Source organism: Cololabis saira, chromosome 5 (genome assembly GCF_033807715.1).
Source record: "Cololabis saira isolate AMF1-May2022 chromosome 5, fColSai1.1, whole genome shotgun sequence".
NCBI classification, from domain to species: Eukaryota; Metazoa; Chordata; class Actinopteri; order Beloniformes; family Belonidae; genus Cololabis; species Cololabis saira.
Window position 1 is genome coordinate 12,157,242 of NC_084591.1, and position 20,909 is coordinate 12,178,150.

The window sequence follows — 20,909 nt, forward strand, 5'->3', positions numbered from 1 at the left end:
TGTAAATTACTTATAATATCAGTGTTTCTATAAATGTGTTTTTATGTTTGTTTTCTCATTAACGTTATTTAAAGCCAGGCTTTTATTTTATTGTTATATATTAAGTAGACCGATATTTAGTGCTTTTATTTTGAAGGCGTCTCACCGAGACCTCGTAAACATCCGGCGCTTCGGACTTTAACGGTAAAAGTTTAACGGCAGTAGAAAGTGTGTCTGAAAGACTAAACTAGTGTCGGGAATGCTAAAGTGGAGCCTAACTGACACAAAAAGCACCTGCTGATGAGGATTTGTGCAAATTTTATACCGTATTTATGTCCAGCTTGAGTTTGGTCGCTCATGTATTGTGGTAGCTTTATTGCCAACCAAGCGAGCAGCTGCGTCGGTCTGTATTTAAGTTAAACTTATATGAATGTAGAAAGACTAACTATTTTATTTTATTCCTTTATAGCTCTTACGGTGTGTTTGCAGTGTATTTACATCCAAGGAATAAAAACATTGTGAACCATCAGTTTGAGAGTCATCCATCATCAGTCGGGGATTCTAGAAAATTTATTTTTTAATAAGAAAAAAAAAAAAAAAAAAAAAATTTTTTTTTCATCAAATTTTTTTTTTTTTTTTTTTTTTTTCTCTCTGTGCGGCCCGGTACCAAATGACCCACGGCCCGGTACCGGGCCGCGGCCCGGGGGTTGGGGACCACTGGCGTAGGCAACTTAATGAAAATCTCATTGGAGGCTTTAACCTGAAAGCACGTACTGTTGTCTTCTCAGTGAGCAGCCGATGCTACCATAGGCCGCGCCCCCGAACCAAAGCCCTCTCAAGACCATCTTTTGCCCAGGCGGCAGCCGCTCCCTGCTCCGGTCAGAGCTAGAGCCAGAGCCGGAGGTGTTCACACCTACCTGTCCTGTAAATGAATCGTGTATGTGTGAATCCACCGCTGGCTGATCCTGCACTGCCCCTGCTCTTGGTCCATGGTACTGGCCCAGCGCTACTGAACGATAAGAAATTATCCGTTTAATTATTTATACTACAAACACAGAGTCTCATTTTCAAGAGAAACCTGTTTCACAAAATAGAAACATTACAATAAATAGGTAATGATAGAAATAGTAAAGGAAAATGCCCCTAATATCAAGCGTTCATCACAATGATAGTAAATACATTCTAAATAATGTAATGATTATAAGAACTACTGAATGTCACTGTCCTATAGTCAGGACAAAAGATTAGGGTTGGAGTTGTGACGTTATTGTACTAACGTTAAAATAAACATTTAAATTTGTGTCAAAAATCGTGCCAGAGTATCGCAATCTTATTTCTAAGCAAACAAAATCGCGATTCGCATTTTTTTCCAGAATCTAGCAGCCCGGCAACACGGACTTGTTCTGGGCTGCAGGGAACGACTGAAAAAGTATTTGTGTTGATTCTTTGATTCCCTGAAAACCTCATGCCGATCTTTTACGTTAATTTCTGCCCCGATAGTGAACCAGGCGCCAAGATTCTAACCATCAGGCTGAAGCTAATGCAGAACTAGGAAAAATATCAGTTCCTCTACTCACCACTAGTGGATGGATGAACCCATGTCAAGTACTATAATAAGCATAGGTTAGCATAAGCTAAGTCATCCATGCTGAAAGGGGTAAGTGATTGACATGAGCTGGGCGGGCCCAATCAGGTTCCCAGGCGTGTTTGCACTTGCAGCATGACTCTCACAAGCCGGAAACATAATCTCTAAATAATGAAACATATGATATGAGCTGTCGATGTTGCTGATTTATAAAGATGAGGCTGAGAGGATTGTTACCTTGTTGTCTTCGTTTAAGAGATGTGATACAAATTTTTGTTTCCTTCCAACATTTCTTTGTCGGTTCAGTATTCTTTGCTAATGTGTTTCACATAATCACAAATGACCAGATTACTTCAGGACTGATGAGAGATGTTACTTTACAAAAACATTTTTAATATTATTCCTTATTAATGGCGGAATTGTAAGTTACGTCGGGGTGTTTCACTGCTTTCATTGGCACAGGTCTGGTGCACAGATCTTAAGGCCAATCCCAAAAAAGTGTGAGAAACGACAGAACATTGTGTCACGTCTAGTGTGTGGTGTGGACCCAAACGCAGGAGAGCAGGAGGCGCAAAAACCAAGGATTTATTCCAGAAAACCAAAAACAAAGCGCTGCTTGGCAGGATCAAAAGAAACTAAACAGGGATCAAAAAACAGGACAAAACAGTACGGACCGACCGGGAACAAGGGATTGACAAGACCAGATATACACAGGGAATAACGAGACACGATGAGACACAGGTGCAGACAATCAGGGCAGATGGGACACAGGCGGGGCAAAACAGAAACTGAAAGGCTGGAGGGAATGTCAAACCCTGACACATTGCAAACTGTTATCAACTCATGGTCACGATTTGGGCCAGAAACTTAATTTCCCGCAGCCCAGAATGAATTTCAGAAGTTTTAAAGAAGAAAGGTCGACGATTTAAATATTTCGTCTTTGCAAATACCTGCTTTATTTCCCAATAATGTCTTTGAAAGATACGAAACCTCATGGATGGTTTCTACCATCTTTTCTTTTCCCCTTTCACTTACTGTATGTTGTTTCATCTCCACAACTCCTATCACTCATAGCAGAACTGGTTTGCTAAATGGCCCAAATCAGAACAATGCTGCCTTGCCAAGGCAGTAGTAGCTACAGCACACAACCAGTACAAGTGAAATGACCCGGCTAACGTTTAGATTTACCTCAATAGAATTACCGGTAAATCTTGCATTAATTGAAGATTTTCACAAAATAGATGTAAATAAATGAATTGCATCATTATGTCTTGTTCTGTGACTTCATTACAAATGATGCTTATAAACCTGCTTTATTTGTAGAGTAGCAACAGAAACAAAACCTCCGGAGTCAAACGTTGTTGGCATTTGACTGCTGGATGTGTCGTTCCCCCCCGCCTGTAATGCTGTTTAACTGTGCTGTAACTCTGTCCCCCCTGCAGAGAATGGGACAGGGAGGTGGTGTCGACCAAGGGAAAGCCCAACCTGCTGAAAGCTCTGGCCCGGTGCTTCTTCCTCCCCTTTGCCTTCTTTGGTGTCCTCCTCTACCTCGGGGTGAGTCTGACTGGTCTGACTCGTCTACAATGGTGATAAATCTGCATGTTTATTTAGGGACAAATTCAGTTTGACTGAACTAATAACACACAAACAGTAGTTTGTGTAGGGTGGACTCTTAAAGGGACAATGTTATGATGTTCTGAGTTATCTACAGTGTTATAAAGATGAATTATAATCATACAAGTGACCAGAGGCTACAGAAGAGCTTCACAAAAACTGGATTTGCCTCAGTTTTTCGAAAAACAGACGTGTCTGTTTTTCGAAAAACCAATCACCGTGTGCATGCATTTTAGCGTTGTGGCTAACAATCAAAGCTCTCTTGGTGAGAGATTCAGTGCAATTGATTGATTTTGGTTTAAGAGGCATTGATGTAAATCGATCATAAAGTCCAACAAGTCTTTAACTGTTGATGCACCTACATCGTTAAAATCTTGATTAGGTCGTCATCGCACTAACCCCGCCCACAGACTCTCGGTATAAGGATAGACTCATTGGATTGGCTCTCCAAGAGTTGTGGGCAGAGTTAATGAGCTCCAACAGGTGGTAGCTAGATGTACTTGCAAAGCATATTTACATTTGCTAGCGGTATGTCTAGACTTCTAGGCAATCTCCTTGGTTCTTCTTTTCTGATATAATTACGGCCTCTTGGAGTCAGCCTGCCAACCATTTCAAAATAAAAGGTCTGGTAGCCCTCGCATTCATACATATCCACCGGGAAGGAACGCACCAAACCAGTTCAACAAGGCGGGAAATGACTCGTAATGACTCGTACAGTAGAGGAAAGAGAATTGCTAGGAACACCTTCAACATGTTTTTAACAGCAAAACCAACAGCAGCCAGTCGCCAGCGGTTCCTCACATGCTTCCTCTCTCTGACTGGCCGTATGTCTCTAGACGCTGTCTCTGCTGGATCTGTTGGTACCTTCTCCTGGACGATAAAGTCAAACCCAGAGGGTTAGGGTTGCCTTCGTAAAAGTTTGAATTCATAATTCCCTCAATGACTCTGAAGGTTTGGCTGCAGGAAAGAAACCTTCAACCATTGTTTATTTTCCTAGGAAAGTTCCAGTTTTTGATGAGAGATATTAAGCACATAGTTTTTCCAAGAATTCTTATTTCATTATTCGTGGCAACATTTTGAGAAGATATTTCTGATATTTCTGACATGTTTAAGTGTTAAGTCTTAGAAATACTTTTGATAGACTTTTGCTAACTTTTCCGGCTTCCAGCCTATATGTAGAACCTCGTTTATGGTTCTGTGAAAGTGGTAGCAAAGTGGTGTTTGTTTGTAGTGGAGATAAAACTGAGGCAAGATAAGGGAGTGTCATTGGGACTTGAAATAAGGTGTATCAGATGTCAGGTGTCTTCAGTGCAGTCGTCTGCAGTCATTTAGGAATCACAGCCACCGCTGAGGGGAAAGAAGTTGCTCGACCAGTTGAGAAACTTTCTCCACCTGCAAGATGGGACACTTCTATACTTCCAGTTTCATGACCTCAAAAAGCCCCTTTATGCGAGTTGTCCGCCATTTAACTTGAATCTCTGGTACCTCTAGAGTAGATTTGTACCCAGCACAGCTCCAAAGCCTGCAGTTGAATTTGAAAAAAAAAAAAAAACACAGCATGGCAAACAAATCTCATAAACAGGCACAACTCCTGTTGCTGGTTTAAAACACGTTATCACTGCTATGTTTTTCAACATTTCCTGCCAATGACGTCAAGAGAATCAAGACCAAACCAAATCCGTTGGTGCACGTTCGAGGCAGAACAGAATTCAGAACATGAAAGTGAACATTACGACAAACTGTAATAACAAACATCACAGCTGGACCAGTCTGTTTGGTAAATACTGGGCTCTTTCACTGCAGCTGTCAAAAAATGACTGGTGATGTCATTAACCAGCGGCTGCCGGAGCTCTTACGGAGAAAAACAGTAACTGGAGAAGATGCCCATATAAGGAAATTCCACCCTCTATGATGTCACAGAGAGCTGATATTACAAAAAAACACTCTAGAAGGAAGTGTTTTCTGCACCCTGGAAAAGCAAGTGTGCAGGGAGTAAATGTTTACCTCATCATTTCTGTGGCAACGCTGCAAACCCACAACTACTATATGTTCACGCCGCAGGCAAAAGAGACCAAAATCGATTGTTTTGGCCATATCTGTCTGAACAGCTCAGAAGACACAAAATCCAATTTCTTCACATCAGACCTGGGTCATGTTCATATGAGGTCCTAAATCTTATATAAAACCTGATGCACCGCGTTTGATGTCTTTTAATCTCACTTCAGGTCACTTCAAAGCAGAAGCCTGTTCACAATCAAATCTGATATAAGATGCATGTAAATTACTAACGTTAAAAAGGCACACGAAAAAACAAGAGTATCCAAATCTTCTGGAAGAGCGATTACGTTGGTTTGTGAATGATGACTGATTTGTTAAATAGAGACACCAGAAATAATGTAAAACATTGTTTAACTGAGTTTGTCTGAGCAGGTATTCACTGCAAAAGCTAATTTCTTAAAAAGTTAAAAAGCCTTGTTTCAAGAAAAAATAAGACCGTTTTCAGACTATTTTGCTGGTTTTGAGAGTTCTAGTCATGAAAAAATCTTTTTTTTCTCGTTTGGCTGAGATACAGTATTTTTGCTTGTAATAAGACAAATTTAACTAGATTAAGGAATATTAGGCTTATTTCTAGCAGGGCTGTTTTTGAAATGTTCACGCTGCGATATACAACACCATACAAACTTGGGATCACAATCAAACAATTTTGTTTTCTATAAAATTTTCTGTCAGTTTCATTTGTTTACAGATAGTCTGGCTCCAAGAGGTCCAATGTTTTATCTTCTCAGCTTCACTTCACTCTCATTGATACGCTTGTTTGCTTGTAATCCTGGACTCGTCAGGGCCTGACCCATCAGATCTGAAAATACACCTTAAACATTCGCTGTGCTGGGAAGTTCACGTACTTTTAGTATAACCAGTTTAACCACATTCTGTCTGTCTATCATTGTCACTTAGATAAAATCAGATCACTTTTTATGGATAATTGATGCAGAAAACCAGTTAAATCCTCGGGATCCAGATATTTTTTTCCTCTCTGTATTTTAATAACAGATAACTAATTAGGGCCCGAGCACCTTCAGTGCGAAGGCCCTATTGTATTTGCAGGAATTTTTCTTATTAGGGCCCGAGCACTTACAGTGCGAAGGCCCTATTGTATCTGTAGGAATTCTTCGCGTTATTAGGGCCCGAGCACTTGCAGTGCGAAGGCCCTATTGTAATTGCAGGAATTATTCTTCTTCTTCTTCTTCTTCTTATTGTTCTGACAAAAGGAAGGCCTTTTTGCCCCCCTAAACGTGCCCAAAAAGTCACCAAATTTTGCATGCAAGCCAGGTCTGGCGAAAAATTTGATATTTAATGGTTTGCATTAATGGGCGTGGCAAAATGGCTCAACAGCGCCCCCTTGAAAACTTTGTGCCTCAAGCCCCACAATGCGGTTTGTCGTACATGCACGAAAATCGGTACACACCTGTATCAGTACACAACTTAAAGAAAAGTCTCTGGGCATCATGTCGAGAAACCGAACAGGAAGTCGGACATTTTGAATTAATCGCGTCATTTTGGCGAAATTTATGCCTTCCTTCGGCAGTTAATACGGCCCGAACCGTAACGTGCACCAAGGTGTGTTATACATCAAAATGTGCGTCTCCATCCTGCGACTACGCGCATTACTTTTCTCTTTCAAAAGCGTTACCGTGGCGACGCTAGACGCCAAAAAGTGCGCCCACCCTTCATCTGATCGGTTCAGATAGAAAAAACTTTGCGCCTCAAGCCCCACAATACGGTTTGACGTACATGAACAAAAATCGGTACACACCTGTATCATGTCACAACTTAAAGAAAAGTCTCTTGGCGCCATGGCCGAAACCGAACAGGAAGTCGGCCATTTTGAACATTCTGAATTAATCGCGTAATTTTGGAGCAATATATGCCATTCCTTAGAGAATAAATACGGCCCGAACCGTATCGATAACCCAGATGTGTTATACATCAAAATGTGCGTCTCCATCCTGCGACTACGCGCATTACTTTTCTCTTTCAAAAGTGTTACCGTGGCGACGCTAGACGCCAAAAGGCGCGGCCCCCCTTCATCTGATTGGTCCATTTTTGATAGTTCCCCAAAAGTCACCAAACTTTGCATGCAAGGCAGGCCTGGAGATAAATTTGATATTTCATGGTTTGTATTAATGGGCGTGGCAAAATGGCTCAACAGCGCCCCCCGGAAAACTTTGTGCCTCAAGCCCCACAATACGGTTTGATGTACATGCACGAAAATCGGTACACACCTGTATCATGTCGCAACTTAAAGAAAAGTCTCTTGGAGCCATGGCCGAAACCGAACAGGAAGTCGGCCATTTTGAAATCTGATTGGTCCATATTTGATAGTTCTCCAAAAGTCACCAAATTTTGCATGCAAGACAGACTTGGCGATAAATTTGATATTTCATGGTTTGCATTAATGGGCGTGGCCTAACGGCTCAACAGCGCCCCCTAGAATACTTTTTTCTGCCATAACTTTTGAATGGTTTGACATAGGAAGTTGTGGGTGGTGTCATCAGACTCTGTATGGAGTCCTTGACCTTCATTGGCCTGAATTTGCCCTGCCCCTTCTTCTGATTGGTTGTTCCTTTTTTCTGCTATAACTTTTGAATGGTTTGACATAGAGAGTCGTGGGTGGTGTCATTTCTGATATGCTTATGGGGGGCGGTGGACGTGAGTGCGAGGGCCCGTTCATCGCTGCTTGCAGCTTTAATTATTATTATTTTTCTGACAAAAGGAAGGCCTTTTTGCCCCCCTAAACGTGCCCAAAAAGTCACCAAATTTTGCACCCAAGTCAGGCCTGGCGAAAAATTTGATATTTAATGGTTTGCATTAATGAGCGTGGCAAAATAGCTCAACAGCGCCCCCTTGAAAACTTTGTGCCTCAAGCCCCACAATGCGATTTGTCGTACATGCACGAAAATCGGTACACACCTGTATCATGGCGCAACTTAAAGAAAAGTCTCCGGGCGTCATGTCGAGAAACCGAACAGGAAGTCGGCCATTTTGAATTAATCGTGTCATTTTGACGAAATGTATGCCTTCCTTCGGCAGTTAATACGGCCCGAACCGTAACGTGCACCCAGGTGTGTTATACATCAAAATGTGCGTCTCCATCCTCTGACACCACGCATTACTTTTCTCTTTCAAAAGCGTTACCGTGGCGACGCTAGACGCCAAAAAGCGCGCCCACCCTTCATCTGATTGGTTCAAACTGAAAAATCTTTGAGCCTCAAGCCCCATAATACGGTTTGATGTACATGAACGAAAATCGGTACACACCTGTATCATGTCGCAACTTAAAGAAAAGTCTCTTGGCGCCATGGCCGAATCCGAACAGGAAGTCGGCCATTTTGAACATTCTGAATTAATCGCGTAATTTTGGAGCAATATATGCCATTCCTTCGAGAATTAATACGGCCCGAACCGTATCATGAACCCAGATGTGTTATACATCAAAATGTGTGTCTCCATCCTGCGACTACGCGCATTACTTTTCTCTTTCAAAAGTGTTACCGTGGCGACGCTAGACGCCAACAAGCGCACCCCCCCTTCATCTGATTGGTCCATATTTGATAGTTCCCCAAAAGGCACCAAATTTGGCACGCAAGCCAGGCCTGGCGATAAATGTGATATTTCATGGTTTGCATTAATGGGCGTGGCAAAATGGCTCAACAGCGCCCCCCGGAAAACTTTGTGCCTCAAGCCCCACAATACGGTTTGACGTACATGCACGAAAATCGCTACACACCTCTATCATGGCACAACTTAAAGAAAAGTCTCTTGGAGCCATGGCCGAAACCGGACAGGAAGTCGGCCATTTTGAATTAATTGTGTAATTTTGGCGCAATTTATGCCATTCCTTCGGCAATTAATACGGACCGAACCGTAATGTGCACCCAGGTGTGTTATACATCAATATGTGCGTCTCCATCCTGCGACTACGCGCATTACTTTTCTCTTTCAAAAGTGTTACCGTGGCGACGCTAGACGCCAAAAGGCGCGCCCCCCCTTCATGTGATTGGTCCATATTTGATAGTCACCAAATTTTGCTCGCAAGCCAGGCTTGGCGATACATTTGATATTTCATGGTTTGCATTAATGAGCGTGGCCTAACGGCTCAACAGCGCCCCCTAGAATACTATTCTCTGCCATAACTTTTGAATGGTTTGACATAGAGAGTTGTGAGTGGTGTCATGGGACTCGATATTGAGTCCTTGACCATAATTGGTGAAAATTAGCTCCGCCCCTTCTTTTGATTGGTTGTCCATATTTCCTGCTATAAATTTTGAATGTTTTGACATAGAAAGTCGTGGGTGATTTCATCTGAATCAGTATTGAGTCCTTGAGCTTCATTGGCCTGAATTAGCCCCACCTCTTCTTCTGATTGGTTCTCCCTATTTTCTGTTATAACTTTTGAATGGTTTGACATAGGAAGTTGTGGGTGGTGTCATTGGACGCTGTATTGAGTCCTTGACCTTCTTTGGCCTGAATTAGCCCCGCCCCTTCTTCTGATTGGTTGTCCCTTTTTTCTGCTATAACTTTTGAATGATTTGACATAGGAAGTCGTGGGTGGTGTCATTTCTAATATGCGTATGGGGGGCGGTGGCCGTGAGTGCGAGGGCCCGTTCATCGCTGCTTGCAGCTTTAATTATTATTATTTTTCTTCTGACAAAGTGATGGCCTTTTTTCCCCCTTTAACATGCCCAAAAAGTCACCAAATTTTGCACCCAAGTCAGGCCTGGCGAAAAATTTGATATTTAATGGTTTGCATTAATGGGCGTGGCAAAATGGCTCAACAGCGCCCCCTTGAAAACTTTGTGCCTCAAGCCCCACGATACGGTTTGACGTACATGCACGAAAATCGGTACACACCTGTATCATGGCGCAACTTAAAGAAAAGTCTCTGGGCGTCATGTCGAGAAACCGAACAGGAAGTCGACCATTTTGAATTAATCGTGTCATTTTGGCGAAATTTATGCCTTCCTTCGGCAGTTAATTCAGCCCGAACCGTAACGTTCCCCCAAGTGTGTTATACATCAAAATGTGCGTCTCCATCCTCCGACCCCACGCATTACTTTTCTCTTTCAAAAGCGTTACCGTGGCGACGCTAGACGCCAAAAAGCGTGCCCACCCTTCATCTGATTGATTCAGACCGAAAAAACTTTGCGCCTCAAGCCCCATAATACGGTTTGACGTACATGAACGAAAATCGGTACACACCTGTATCATGTCACAACTAAAAGAAAAGTCTCTTGGCGCCATGGCCGAAACCGAACAGGAAGTCGGCCATTTTGAACATTCTGCATTAATCGTGTAATTTTGGAGCAATATATGCCATTCCTTCGAGAATTAATTCAGCCCGAACCGTATCGTGAACCCAGATGTGTTATACATCAAAATGTGCGTCTCCATCCTGCGACTACACGCATTACTTTTCTCTTTCAAAAGTGTTACCGTGGCGATGCTAGACGCCAACAAGCGCACCCCCCCTTCACCTGATTGGTCCATATTTGATAGTTCCCCAAAAGGCACCAAATTTGGCATGCAAGCCAGGCCTGGCGATAAATTTGATATTTCATGGTTTGCATTAATGGGCGTGGCAAAATGGCTCAACAGCGCCCCCCGGAAAACTTTGTGCCTCAAGCCCCACAATACGGTTAGACGTACATGCACGAAAATCGGTACACACCTGTATCATGGCGCAACTTAAACAAAAGTCTCTTGGGGTCATGCCCGAAACCGAACAGGATGTCGGCCATTTTGAATTAATCGTGTCATTTTGGCGAAATTTATGCCATTCCTTCGGCAGTTAATTCAGCCCGAACCGTATCGTGAACCCAGATGTGTTATACATCAAAATGTGCGTCTCCATCCTGCGACTACGCGCATTACTTTTCTCTTTCAAAAGTGTTACCGTGGCGACGCTAGACACCAAAAGGCGCGCCCCCCCTTCATCTGATTGGTCAATATTTGATAGTTCTCCAAAAGTCACCAAATTTTGCATGCAAGCCAGGCTTGGCGATAAATTTGATATTTCATGGCTTGCATTAATGGGCGTGGCCTAACGGCTCAACAGCGCCCCCTAGAATACTTTTCTCTGCCATAACTTTTGAATGGTTTGACATAGAGAGTCGTTGGTGGTGTCATGGGACTCTGTAATGAGTCCTCAAGCTTCGTTGGACTTCATTAGCCCCGCCCCTTCTTCTGATTGGTTGTCCCTTTTTTCTGCTATAACTTTTGAATGGTTTGACATAGAGAGTCGTGGGTGGTGTCATCAGATTCTTTATGGAGCCCTTGACCTTCATTGGCCTGAATTAGCCCCGCCCCTTCTTCTGATAGGTTGTCCCTTTTTTCTGCTATAACTTTTCAATGGTTTGACATAGGAAGTCGTGGGTGGTGTCATTTCTGATATGCTTATGGGGGGCGGTGGCCGTGAGTGCGAGGGCCCGTTCATCGCTGCTTGCAGCTTTAATTAGATTTACATCTATCATGTATTTAACTCAAACCTGATGTCTTTCACACGTCATTGGATTGGTGCATCCATACCAGCACCGAGGCATGGTGGAGGGAGCATCATGGTCCAGTGTGTTCGATATATAAATGAGACAATATATTTTTGAAAATCTGGACTTATTTTATTTCAAAGTAGTGCAGAAAAACAGTAAATTTAAAAGGGTTCCCATACTTTTGCTGCCAGGTTTATGAGATGATTTGTGATCTAATTACTTAAATTAACTAAAACCTCAAAGATTTTTATTGTATAGAGGGTATGCATTGACGTCAGTTCCCCACTGGACCACGCCCACTTACTCGCACTGAGTGGCAAAAATGCAAAAATGGCAAAAAGCTTGAAGGCATACAAAAGTCTTGACGCTTGGTCCTACTTCAAGGCAGGATTTGTTGGTGAAATTAAAGTGATGAGGACACCGAACTTTGTGATTTGACCGTTTAACGTTAGCTACCCAAAAATCCAACATTACCTGATACAAAATGGGAAGCACAAGTCCACGTTTCGGTGCCTGGAATCCAGTTGTTTCTGTGAATTGCAGCGATCCATTTGTCTCTCTTAAGCTTATTTATTCGGCAGTCTGTAAAACAATAACTCAGATTTCTGGCTAAATCTATGAGTACAGTCGATCGCACAACAACTCTTTCCCATTCTAGATGTTTTCCAGTTGCTCAAACTGAAAGTCTACGCTGCCACTCAGTCTTTCTGCCACTCAGTGAGCGAAACCCGCTGTGAAGTCGCACCTGTGACGTCATGCGTATTCCCTCTATTGTCACACGTGTAACACATAGGTTCTTCTGTTGTTACTGATCGTCATGGCTGCCGTACTTTAAAAGGTTGTGTCAGTAAGTAGGTCTACGTGTGTGTGTGTGTTTGTTCAGAGGGGCCGACCTGTTAAGTGTGCTGTCCCGCCGGAGAGACACCCAATAAAGCTACACTGCAGTGACGTACGGCCATCGCAAGCATGTCGCACCACACTGTCGCCGCCTCAGCACACGGCTTCGCTTGGTTCTGTTGGAGCCGGTTGCCGTGGCGACGAGAATGCCCGTTAGACGTAAAGAAAAAAAGGAAAAGGAAAAGCGGAGGAGCTTTGGGGAAGGGGGTCCCGATGAAAGCCGGCACGGTTTCTGTTTCACGTTCCCTCTGACCGTTTACGCAGGGCTCCAGATGTGAATTTATTATTTTAAATGGCTTTAATGCGTAAAACTAATGTTGCAGATGTGGACAAGTGGCAAGAATTAGTGCAGGAAACCCTGGAACTACTTTTTCTTCTGCATTAATTTGCCATGCATTAATAACAAACATAATGCGCTCAAGCTTTCTAATAAAACACGCCCCTTTAAACGTTCACAGCGCTGCAGGGAAACAGGAGGTGAACACTGTGAACACTGCGATTTCAGCGATTTCAAGCGAGCACTTTTCAGTTCTCAGTCGGAGCATCTCTGTGGGCTGGAGGTCTGGACTCAGACTGGACCGGTCTAGAAGGTGGATTCACCTCCATGTTTAGGGTCAGGTTAGGCCCAAATCATGATGCTCCCACCTACCTCACCACAGGGGGGTGTTTAGATGCTGTTAAAGGTGTTGATATTTGAAACAAAGCACACGCTGGCTTCCCCCTCCGCTTTCCTTTGATGCCTGAGAAAGGAACTGACTCCAATTAGCTGTGACTGAAGCAGTTTGTCTGGGTTCACTTACTTCCCCCCCGGTTTTGTTCATGTGTGATGGGTTTGTTCAGTAAAGAGATGAGAACATTGGAACTATAGGGACATAATCGTCTGGTCTCTCATCCCGACATCCTTTGTCGTGTTGCAGGAGGCGTCCAAGGCGGTGCAACCTCAGCTTTCGGGTCGCATCATCGCCTCGTTCGACCCTTTCCACGCCCCGGAGCGAAGTCAGGGCTACTACTTGGCTCTGGGCCTCGGCCTCCTGTTCACGGCTCGCTTCATCCTGTTGCAGCCCGCCCTCTTCGGCCTGCATCACCTGGGCATGCAGATACGCATCGCCCTCTTCAGCCTCATATACAAGAAGGTAAGGGGAGGACGTCACGACACTTTTAGACTTATCTGATGGTAAATATGATATTATGTTTTCTGATTCTGATTCTGATGTATTAATCTTTATTATTTGAGTACAGTTACGTCAGTCGGGGAGGAGGCGTGACCGTTAACCGAGAGCAGTAGTTGCAGCTCTAGATTTTCAGACCCCTCTAGGGACTTTTATTAAAAAAAAAAGCATATTTTTTTAGGCGGCAGTGAAGAATTTTATACTATAACTTGAAGGAACTTATCTTTTTCGCTCTTCTCAGTGGGCAGCCTGTGCTGCCGTAGGCCCCTCCCACCGCACCAAAGTGCTCTCAGTCTTGCAGCATCAGCCGCGAGATGTTCACGTCTCGCGAATCCAAAGCTGGCTGATTTTGCACCGGCCTGGTGAATAATAATAAAATATAATAAATTATTAATAAAACAATAATAATTTTTAAAAAAATCATTATTTTACTTAAAATGTAAAGTTAAATTAAAATTATTATTAATCAAATCAATCAAAAAAATCAGAATAATAAAAGATAAAATAAAAAAATCATAATTGTATTTAAAATTAAAATGATTATTAATCAAATCAATCAGAAACTTTGAATAATAAAAGATAATAAATGAATAATAACATAATAAAATAAAGAAATCACAATTTTAATTAAAATTAAAATGATTGTTAAACAATTCAATCAAAAAACAGAATAATAAAAGATAAATGAATAATTAAATAATTAAAAAAATAATCAATTTTAATTAAAATTAAAATTATTATTAATCAAATCAATCAGAAAAATTTCATTTCATTTCATTTCATTTTTATTTATTCCATATCATGGGAATACGGTAGTTCACATATGTTCCATTCCATGATGGTTGGGAAAATCTGAATAATAAAAGATTATTATTTATATGCAATGTAAGTAATGCAGTTATGAGCATTATATTCAATGGTGCTTATTGTCAAGAGTTCAAATTTTGACTTAAAAAAGAAGAATTGACAAAAGAAAGTTTGATGACCTTTTCATCCCTCCCAAGACTTTACTCCTCTCTCCTGCAGCATCCATCACAATTATATACAAACTGTGGAGCCAGTATCTATTCAGTTTGGATGTAAACGAAGTCACTAACGAGTAACTAACGTTTTCATTCATATCAGCACAAAACAACCGTCTGGATGAGGAGATACTTGTATTTGCTAGTTTTATCTAGTTTTTAAATGTTTTGAAGACCTGGCGGTCCAGAGCGACCTCATCGCCTAACTATAGCTGGAATGACCCAACCCTAGAACCCTTCTCACACCTGGACGCCCCGCCGACGGGCTGCTGTGAAGGGTGGCGACCCGGTGTCGAGGCCGACCTTAGGTCTCCGACTTCCCCTCGCTGCGCTGGCTCGCCTTTGTTCTGCTCCTCCACTGACCCCTGATGTGTGAACGTTACAGACCCTGAAGCTGTCCAGCCGAGTCCTGGATAAGATCAGCACGGGTCAGCTGGTCAGCCTGATGTCTGCTCACCTCAACAAACTGGACGAGGTGAGAACCACTTCTTATGATGCCATTGAGTGACAGTGTTGGGAAACAAACAGGCTGCGTTTGACGGCGTAGCTGCGGGGCGCTTGCGTCTGTCCACTGATGTCTCACTCGGGCGTTGAATGTGGAAACACTCTGAAACCTGCTTTGGGATAATTATCACCCGGATCGGACTTGACTCGTGAATTAGAAAGGGGCTGCGTTGTGTGTACGGGTCATGTGATGGACGACGGGAGGAAAGATGCAGGTGGGAAGATGAGAAAGGTGCTCACTGGAGTCACCAGAGGTGGACAGAGTACTCGACCCCAGTACTTGAGTAAGAGTACAAATACTACCGGTCAAAATGTACTCCATTACAAGTAAAAGTAGCTCCGTCAAAATATTACTCGAGTAAGAGTAGAAAAGTACTTGCTTTTAAAGGTACTTAAGTATCCAAAAGTAAATGCTTTTAAATTTACTTTAAGTAAAAGTAAGAGTAAGAGTAAATTTCATATTTTCCACATCAGTAAATTACAATATTTTTTCTAAATTAATTAAGGATCTTTTAACTCTTGTTTCTGAGAATTCGATGTTGAGTGGTTGAAAGCAGAGAGGTAGTTCTGCTTCGGCAGACACAATAAACATTTGAAAATAAATGTCTGTGGTTTGTCTGTGCCCTCGTTTTTTACTCGGTCGAACTCAAACATTGAGTTAAGATACGGCCAAGGATTTAGTGAAAGTCCCTGCTCCGAGTCCGGCTCATTATCAGATTCAGACGACTCAGCGGATTGTCTTTCTTCTCCTGACGCAGGCGTAGCCATTGTTGCAGCTCTGTCTTGACTCTTGACAAACGCAGGCTACTTTGGCGGTATCGTTTTGAGGAGGCTTGACGTATTTCCGCTTTACGTACATCCCAGTGGAGAGCATGCACTGTGATAGGTCTCCTCCTTTGACAAAAACAGCTTGTGTCCAATAGGATTTTAGGGAAGAAGAAAAAAGAGCAGACATGAAAGTAACGAGTACTTTTCAGCCTTCCTAGAAATTTACTTGAGTAAAAGTAAAAATATTTGTCTTGGAAATGTATTCAAGTAAGAGTAATAAGTACCAAAGAAATCTAATACTCAGGTAAAGTACAAATCCTCTGGATATGTACTTAAGTACAGTACTCAAGTAAATTTACTCCGTTACTGTCCACCACTGGGAGTCACAACCAGTTAGTGTTGCTTCTGTCAGCCTGTTTCAATTTTAGTTTTAGTCTAGTCCAAGGGTGGCCAACCAGTCAGAGGATAAGAGCCACAATTGGTTACTATGTTACTGCAAAAAGCCACATCGTACACAACAACTGCCCCATCCTTCACTCCCTGCTCTCTCTGAGACATAAAAATACCATTATAAAATGGAAAGGTGAAATCCTGCAATCTGATTGGTTGTTAACTGTGGTATAATGAGCATATTATTTTTCATTTCAATGTATATAGTATATTGTTTATATTTCGTAATTATATATTTTTTTACTTTTTTTACCCTTTCCCTGCATGTGTGTGTTGAGTGTACTGCTGCTGCACAAAGTGAATTTCTCCATTGAGGAAGAAATAAAGGACAATCTCATTTTATCTTACCTTATGTACCACGGCTTCTATTCTAAAGCCTTATCCCAGCATACCATTCCGCGTCAGGAAAGCAACAATGTATCCATGACAACAACCGTTACAGACTTTTTGACGGTTTCAGCAGGTAGCAAAAAGTAGCTGGTGTTATTTTTTTATTTTTTATTTTCGTTAACAATTAATTTGGCATGTTCACGCTAAACTTTGATCTCCGGGGAGGAGCTAACGATGGACGAATGTCACGTTCATTCTCCTTTTAGTCGTGTCAAGTTTCAGTCGACTAAAAGTCTGAGCATTTTAGTTTTATTTTAGTCAGAATTGTCCAGGACCATTTTAGTCAAAGATTGTATTTAGCCAAACCCATTTTACAATTCAAACAAGGTTATCTTATTATTATTATATTATTGTTACCTTATAGACTCAAGAATACATTCATTCCAGATACAGAAGACTCATTTGAGTTTACAACATATTTATTTCCACATCTATGTAGGAAAGTGTATTCAAATATGGTTCTTCTTCTTCTCCAGCCCCAGAGCAGATCCCTGTGTTTCTCTATGTAACTTTGTTTTTATTTGACGTGAACCTAGAGCTCTGCGTTAACGGCATCAGCCTCTAACCTGCAGCTGCATCTTCTGGATCTGATTCCCCGCTGCAGCGACTGGGATTGAGGACTAACGTCACCCAGCAGAACTACTGAAAACATGGACATTAAGGAACTTTGGTAGAACATTTAGTCTCGTTGTGGTCGACGAAAATGAAGACACATTTTAGCAGAGTTTTTATTTTGTAATCTACATTTTAGTCTCGTTTTTATCCATCTACAATATTGCATTATATATTTAATTATCGTTATCGTCACATGACCAGCATTTTCGTTGCGTCTCGTTTTCCTCAGGTGATAAAGGTTCGTTGACGACGATATTTAGTAATAATTTTTGTTGATGAAAGCAACTTTACCTGCAGTGCAGGTGAGACTAAACAGCAGAGCGCTTTTGATTCTGCTTGTTGAATCCAGTATCCATATCTTCCTTTGCCCCCTTCTTGAACCGCTTCTCCGTCTCCTACCTCGTTGGTTTTATCGGCACATATTCAGCACATTTTCTTTGAGAGCGAAGCAGTTAGGATCAACCTACCCGTCAGCTGCTGGTTAACCTGCATGAGCTGCAGGGTTCAAGGATTATGTGACTTATTATTATTCGAATAGTCCCTGTTGAACTCGAACCATCAGCTAAGATAGTGGCTTTGCAGTTGGCTCATTAACGTTCTGCTCGACCAACCAATGATATCACTTTAAGGACGTTTCCGTTGGCTCACACCTCGTCATGTTTGCGTTGCAGAGCCTGGGTCTGGCCCACTTCGTGTGGATCACGCCTCTGCAGTGCATTCTGTGCACGGGTCTGATCTGGGAGCTGATCGAGGTGAACGCCTTCTGCGCCCTGGCGGCCCTGACGCTGCTGGGCATCGCCCAGGCCTGGCTGTCCCTGAAGATGGGCCCTCACCGGTGGGGAACCGCCCACATCCCACAGTATTTACAGTAAAGTAGCATAAACTGTTTCCTGTATTCATGAGAGACTGCTGATGTCACAGCGTGCAGCGAGCCGGGCTGATCAGCCGCCGCCTGGCGCTCACCTCCGAGATCGTGGAGAACATCCAGTCTGTGAAGGCGTACGGCTGGGAGGAGGTGATGGAGACCATCATCAAGAACATCAGGCAGTAAGGTTCCAACACTCGTCCTGCTGTTTTCATGACAAATACTTCAACGTAGCAGCTGATTGCGTAAAAATAATGAGAAGGTTTCAATGTTTAGGTCCTAATATCATGTACATTAGGAATGGGTGATATTTTACCGTTCACGATAAACCGTCAAAAAAATTCCCCACGGTAAGAATTTGTCATCTTGCGGTAAAAACGATAAATTCCCGTTGATGATGTTTTTGTGTAAAGCTGATTTATGGTTCTGTGTTTAATCCACGCACAACGTACGTGAAGGAAGGGAGGAAGGAAGGAAGGAAGGAAGGAAGGAAGGAAGGAAGGAAGGAAGGAAGGAAGGAAGGAAGGAAGGAAGGAAGGAAGGAAGGAAGGAAGGAAGGAAGGAAGGAAGGAAGGAAGGAAGGAAGGAAGGAACGAACGAACGAACGAACGAACGAACGAACGAACGAACGAACGAACGAAGGAAGGAAGGAAGGAAGGAGCCAGAAAGAAAGAAAGGAGCCAGAAAGAAAGAAAGAAAGAAAGAAAGAAAGAAAGAAAGAAAGGAGCCAGAAAGAAAGAAAGAAAGAAAGAAAGAAAGAAAGAAAGAAAGAAAGAAAGAAAGAAAGAAAGAAAGAAAGAAATGAGCCGGAAAGAAAGAAAGAAAGAAAGAAAGAAAGAAAGAAAGGAAGGAAGGAAGGAAGGAAGGAAGGAAGGAAGGAAGGAAGGAAGGAAGGAAGAAATGAGACGGAAAGAAAGACAGAAAGAAAGAAATGAGACGGAAAGAAAGAAGGGGGATCGGGGGGGGGGCTGGCATCCGCTGCAAGTCTGAATAAACAGGCAGAGACACAAACAGCAACCATTCCAGATCTCTAAAACGAAATGAAGACTAGGCTACTGCGACAAAAAATGTATGATGTGGCTAAAAGCTGATGTTATCAGAACGTTATCAAGCCTTAAAACTAGAAAATACAATTTAAGCTCAACAAAAATTTAAAACTTACAAAGTCTTCTGGAACTAAAGGCGTCGGTCATGAAATGTAGAACAAAGTTTTAAAAAAGATTTACAATTTTTATGAAGAAATCCACATTTTTGCTCGGGTTTAAGTAAAGAAGTGACTTATATTCAAAGTTACTCGCAGATTTGTAGAAAATAAAACAAGCGTTGGTCATTTACTGGTCTGGAACGTTTGGTTGTGTGTTAACACACTGCCAAGAAGGAAAGACATGAGCAAAGATGTTAGAGGAGCAGTTGCTGTTATTCTTCAATCTCAGACGTTTTAAGGTTCATTTTTCTACAGTGACAAAGTTTATTTACACGTTTAAAGCATCCAGGATGTAACTGACCAAAGCTGCCATAAACACCACATGATAATATAAATAATAATATAAATCTTTACGTCTTATTAGGACAAAAAATGTGGCTAAAAGCTACAGTTCCACCACAAGTTATCAAGCCTTAAAACGAGAAAATACAGTTTAAGATCAATAAAAATGTAACACTTACAGATTCTTCGGGAACTAAAGGCCTCGGTTTTAAAAAAGTTTTTAAAAAGTTTTAAATAAATACAAAGCTACAAGGCCTCAGTCATGAAATGTAGAACAAAGTTTTAAAAAAGATTTACAATTTTTATGAAGAAATCCACATTTTTGCTCGGGTTTAAGTAAAGAAGTGACTTATATTCAAAGTTACTCGCAGGTTTGTAGAAAATAAAACAAGCGTTAGTCATTTACTGGTCTGGAACATTTGGTTGTGTGTTAACACACTGCCAAGAAGGAAAGACATGAGCAAAGATGTTAGAGGAGCAGTTGCTGTTATCCTTCAATCTCAGACGTTTTAAGGTCCATTTTTCTACAGTGACAAAGTTTATTTACACGTTTAAAGCATTCAGGATGTAACTGACCAAAGTTGCCATAAACACCACCTGATAATATAAATAATAATATAAATCTTTACGTCTTATTAGGAAAAAGAATGTGGCTAAAAGCTACAGTTCCCCCACAAGTTATCAAGCCTTAAAACGAGAAAATACAATTTAAGATCAATAAAAATTTAACATTTACAGATTCTTCGGGAACTAAAGGCCTCGATTTTAAAAAAGTTTTTAAAAAGTTTTAAATAAATACAAAGCTACATCTCTAAGATTTACAAATTTACGAAGAAATCCAAAGTTTTAGCAGGAATTTAAGTAAAGAAGTGACTTATATTCAAAGTTACCCACAGATTTGTAAAAACTAAAAAAGCATTTGTCATTTACTGGTCTGGAACGTTTGGTTGCGTGTTAACACACTGCCAAGGAGGAAAGACATGAGCAAAGATGTTAGAGGAGCAACTGCTGCTGTCCAT

The 20,909-nt window shown here is 41.8% G+C and overlaps 1 protein-coding gene across 1 annotated transcript in view; it reads left to right on the plus strand.

Annotated features, from left to right (window-relative positions):
- cftr (CF transmembrane conductance regulator) overlaps positions 1–20,909 on the plus strand; it is an 88,261-nt gene that overhangs the window by 10,259 nt on the left and 57,093 nt on the right. The window contains exons 3-7 of the mRNA XM_061720933.1: positions 3,007–3,118; positions 13,539–13,754; positions 15,198–15,287; positions 18,211–18,374; positions 18,461–18,586. Coding sequence (XP_061576917.1) covers positions 3,007–3,118; positions 13,539–13,754; positions 15,198–15,287; positions 18,211–18,374; positions 18,461–18,586 — 708 coding nt within the window. The remainder of the gene's footprint in view (positions 1–3,006; positions 3,119–13,538; positions 13,755–15,197; positions 15,288–18,210; positions 18,375–18,460; positions 18,587–20,909) is intronic.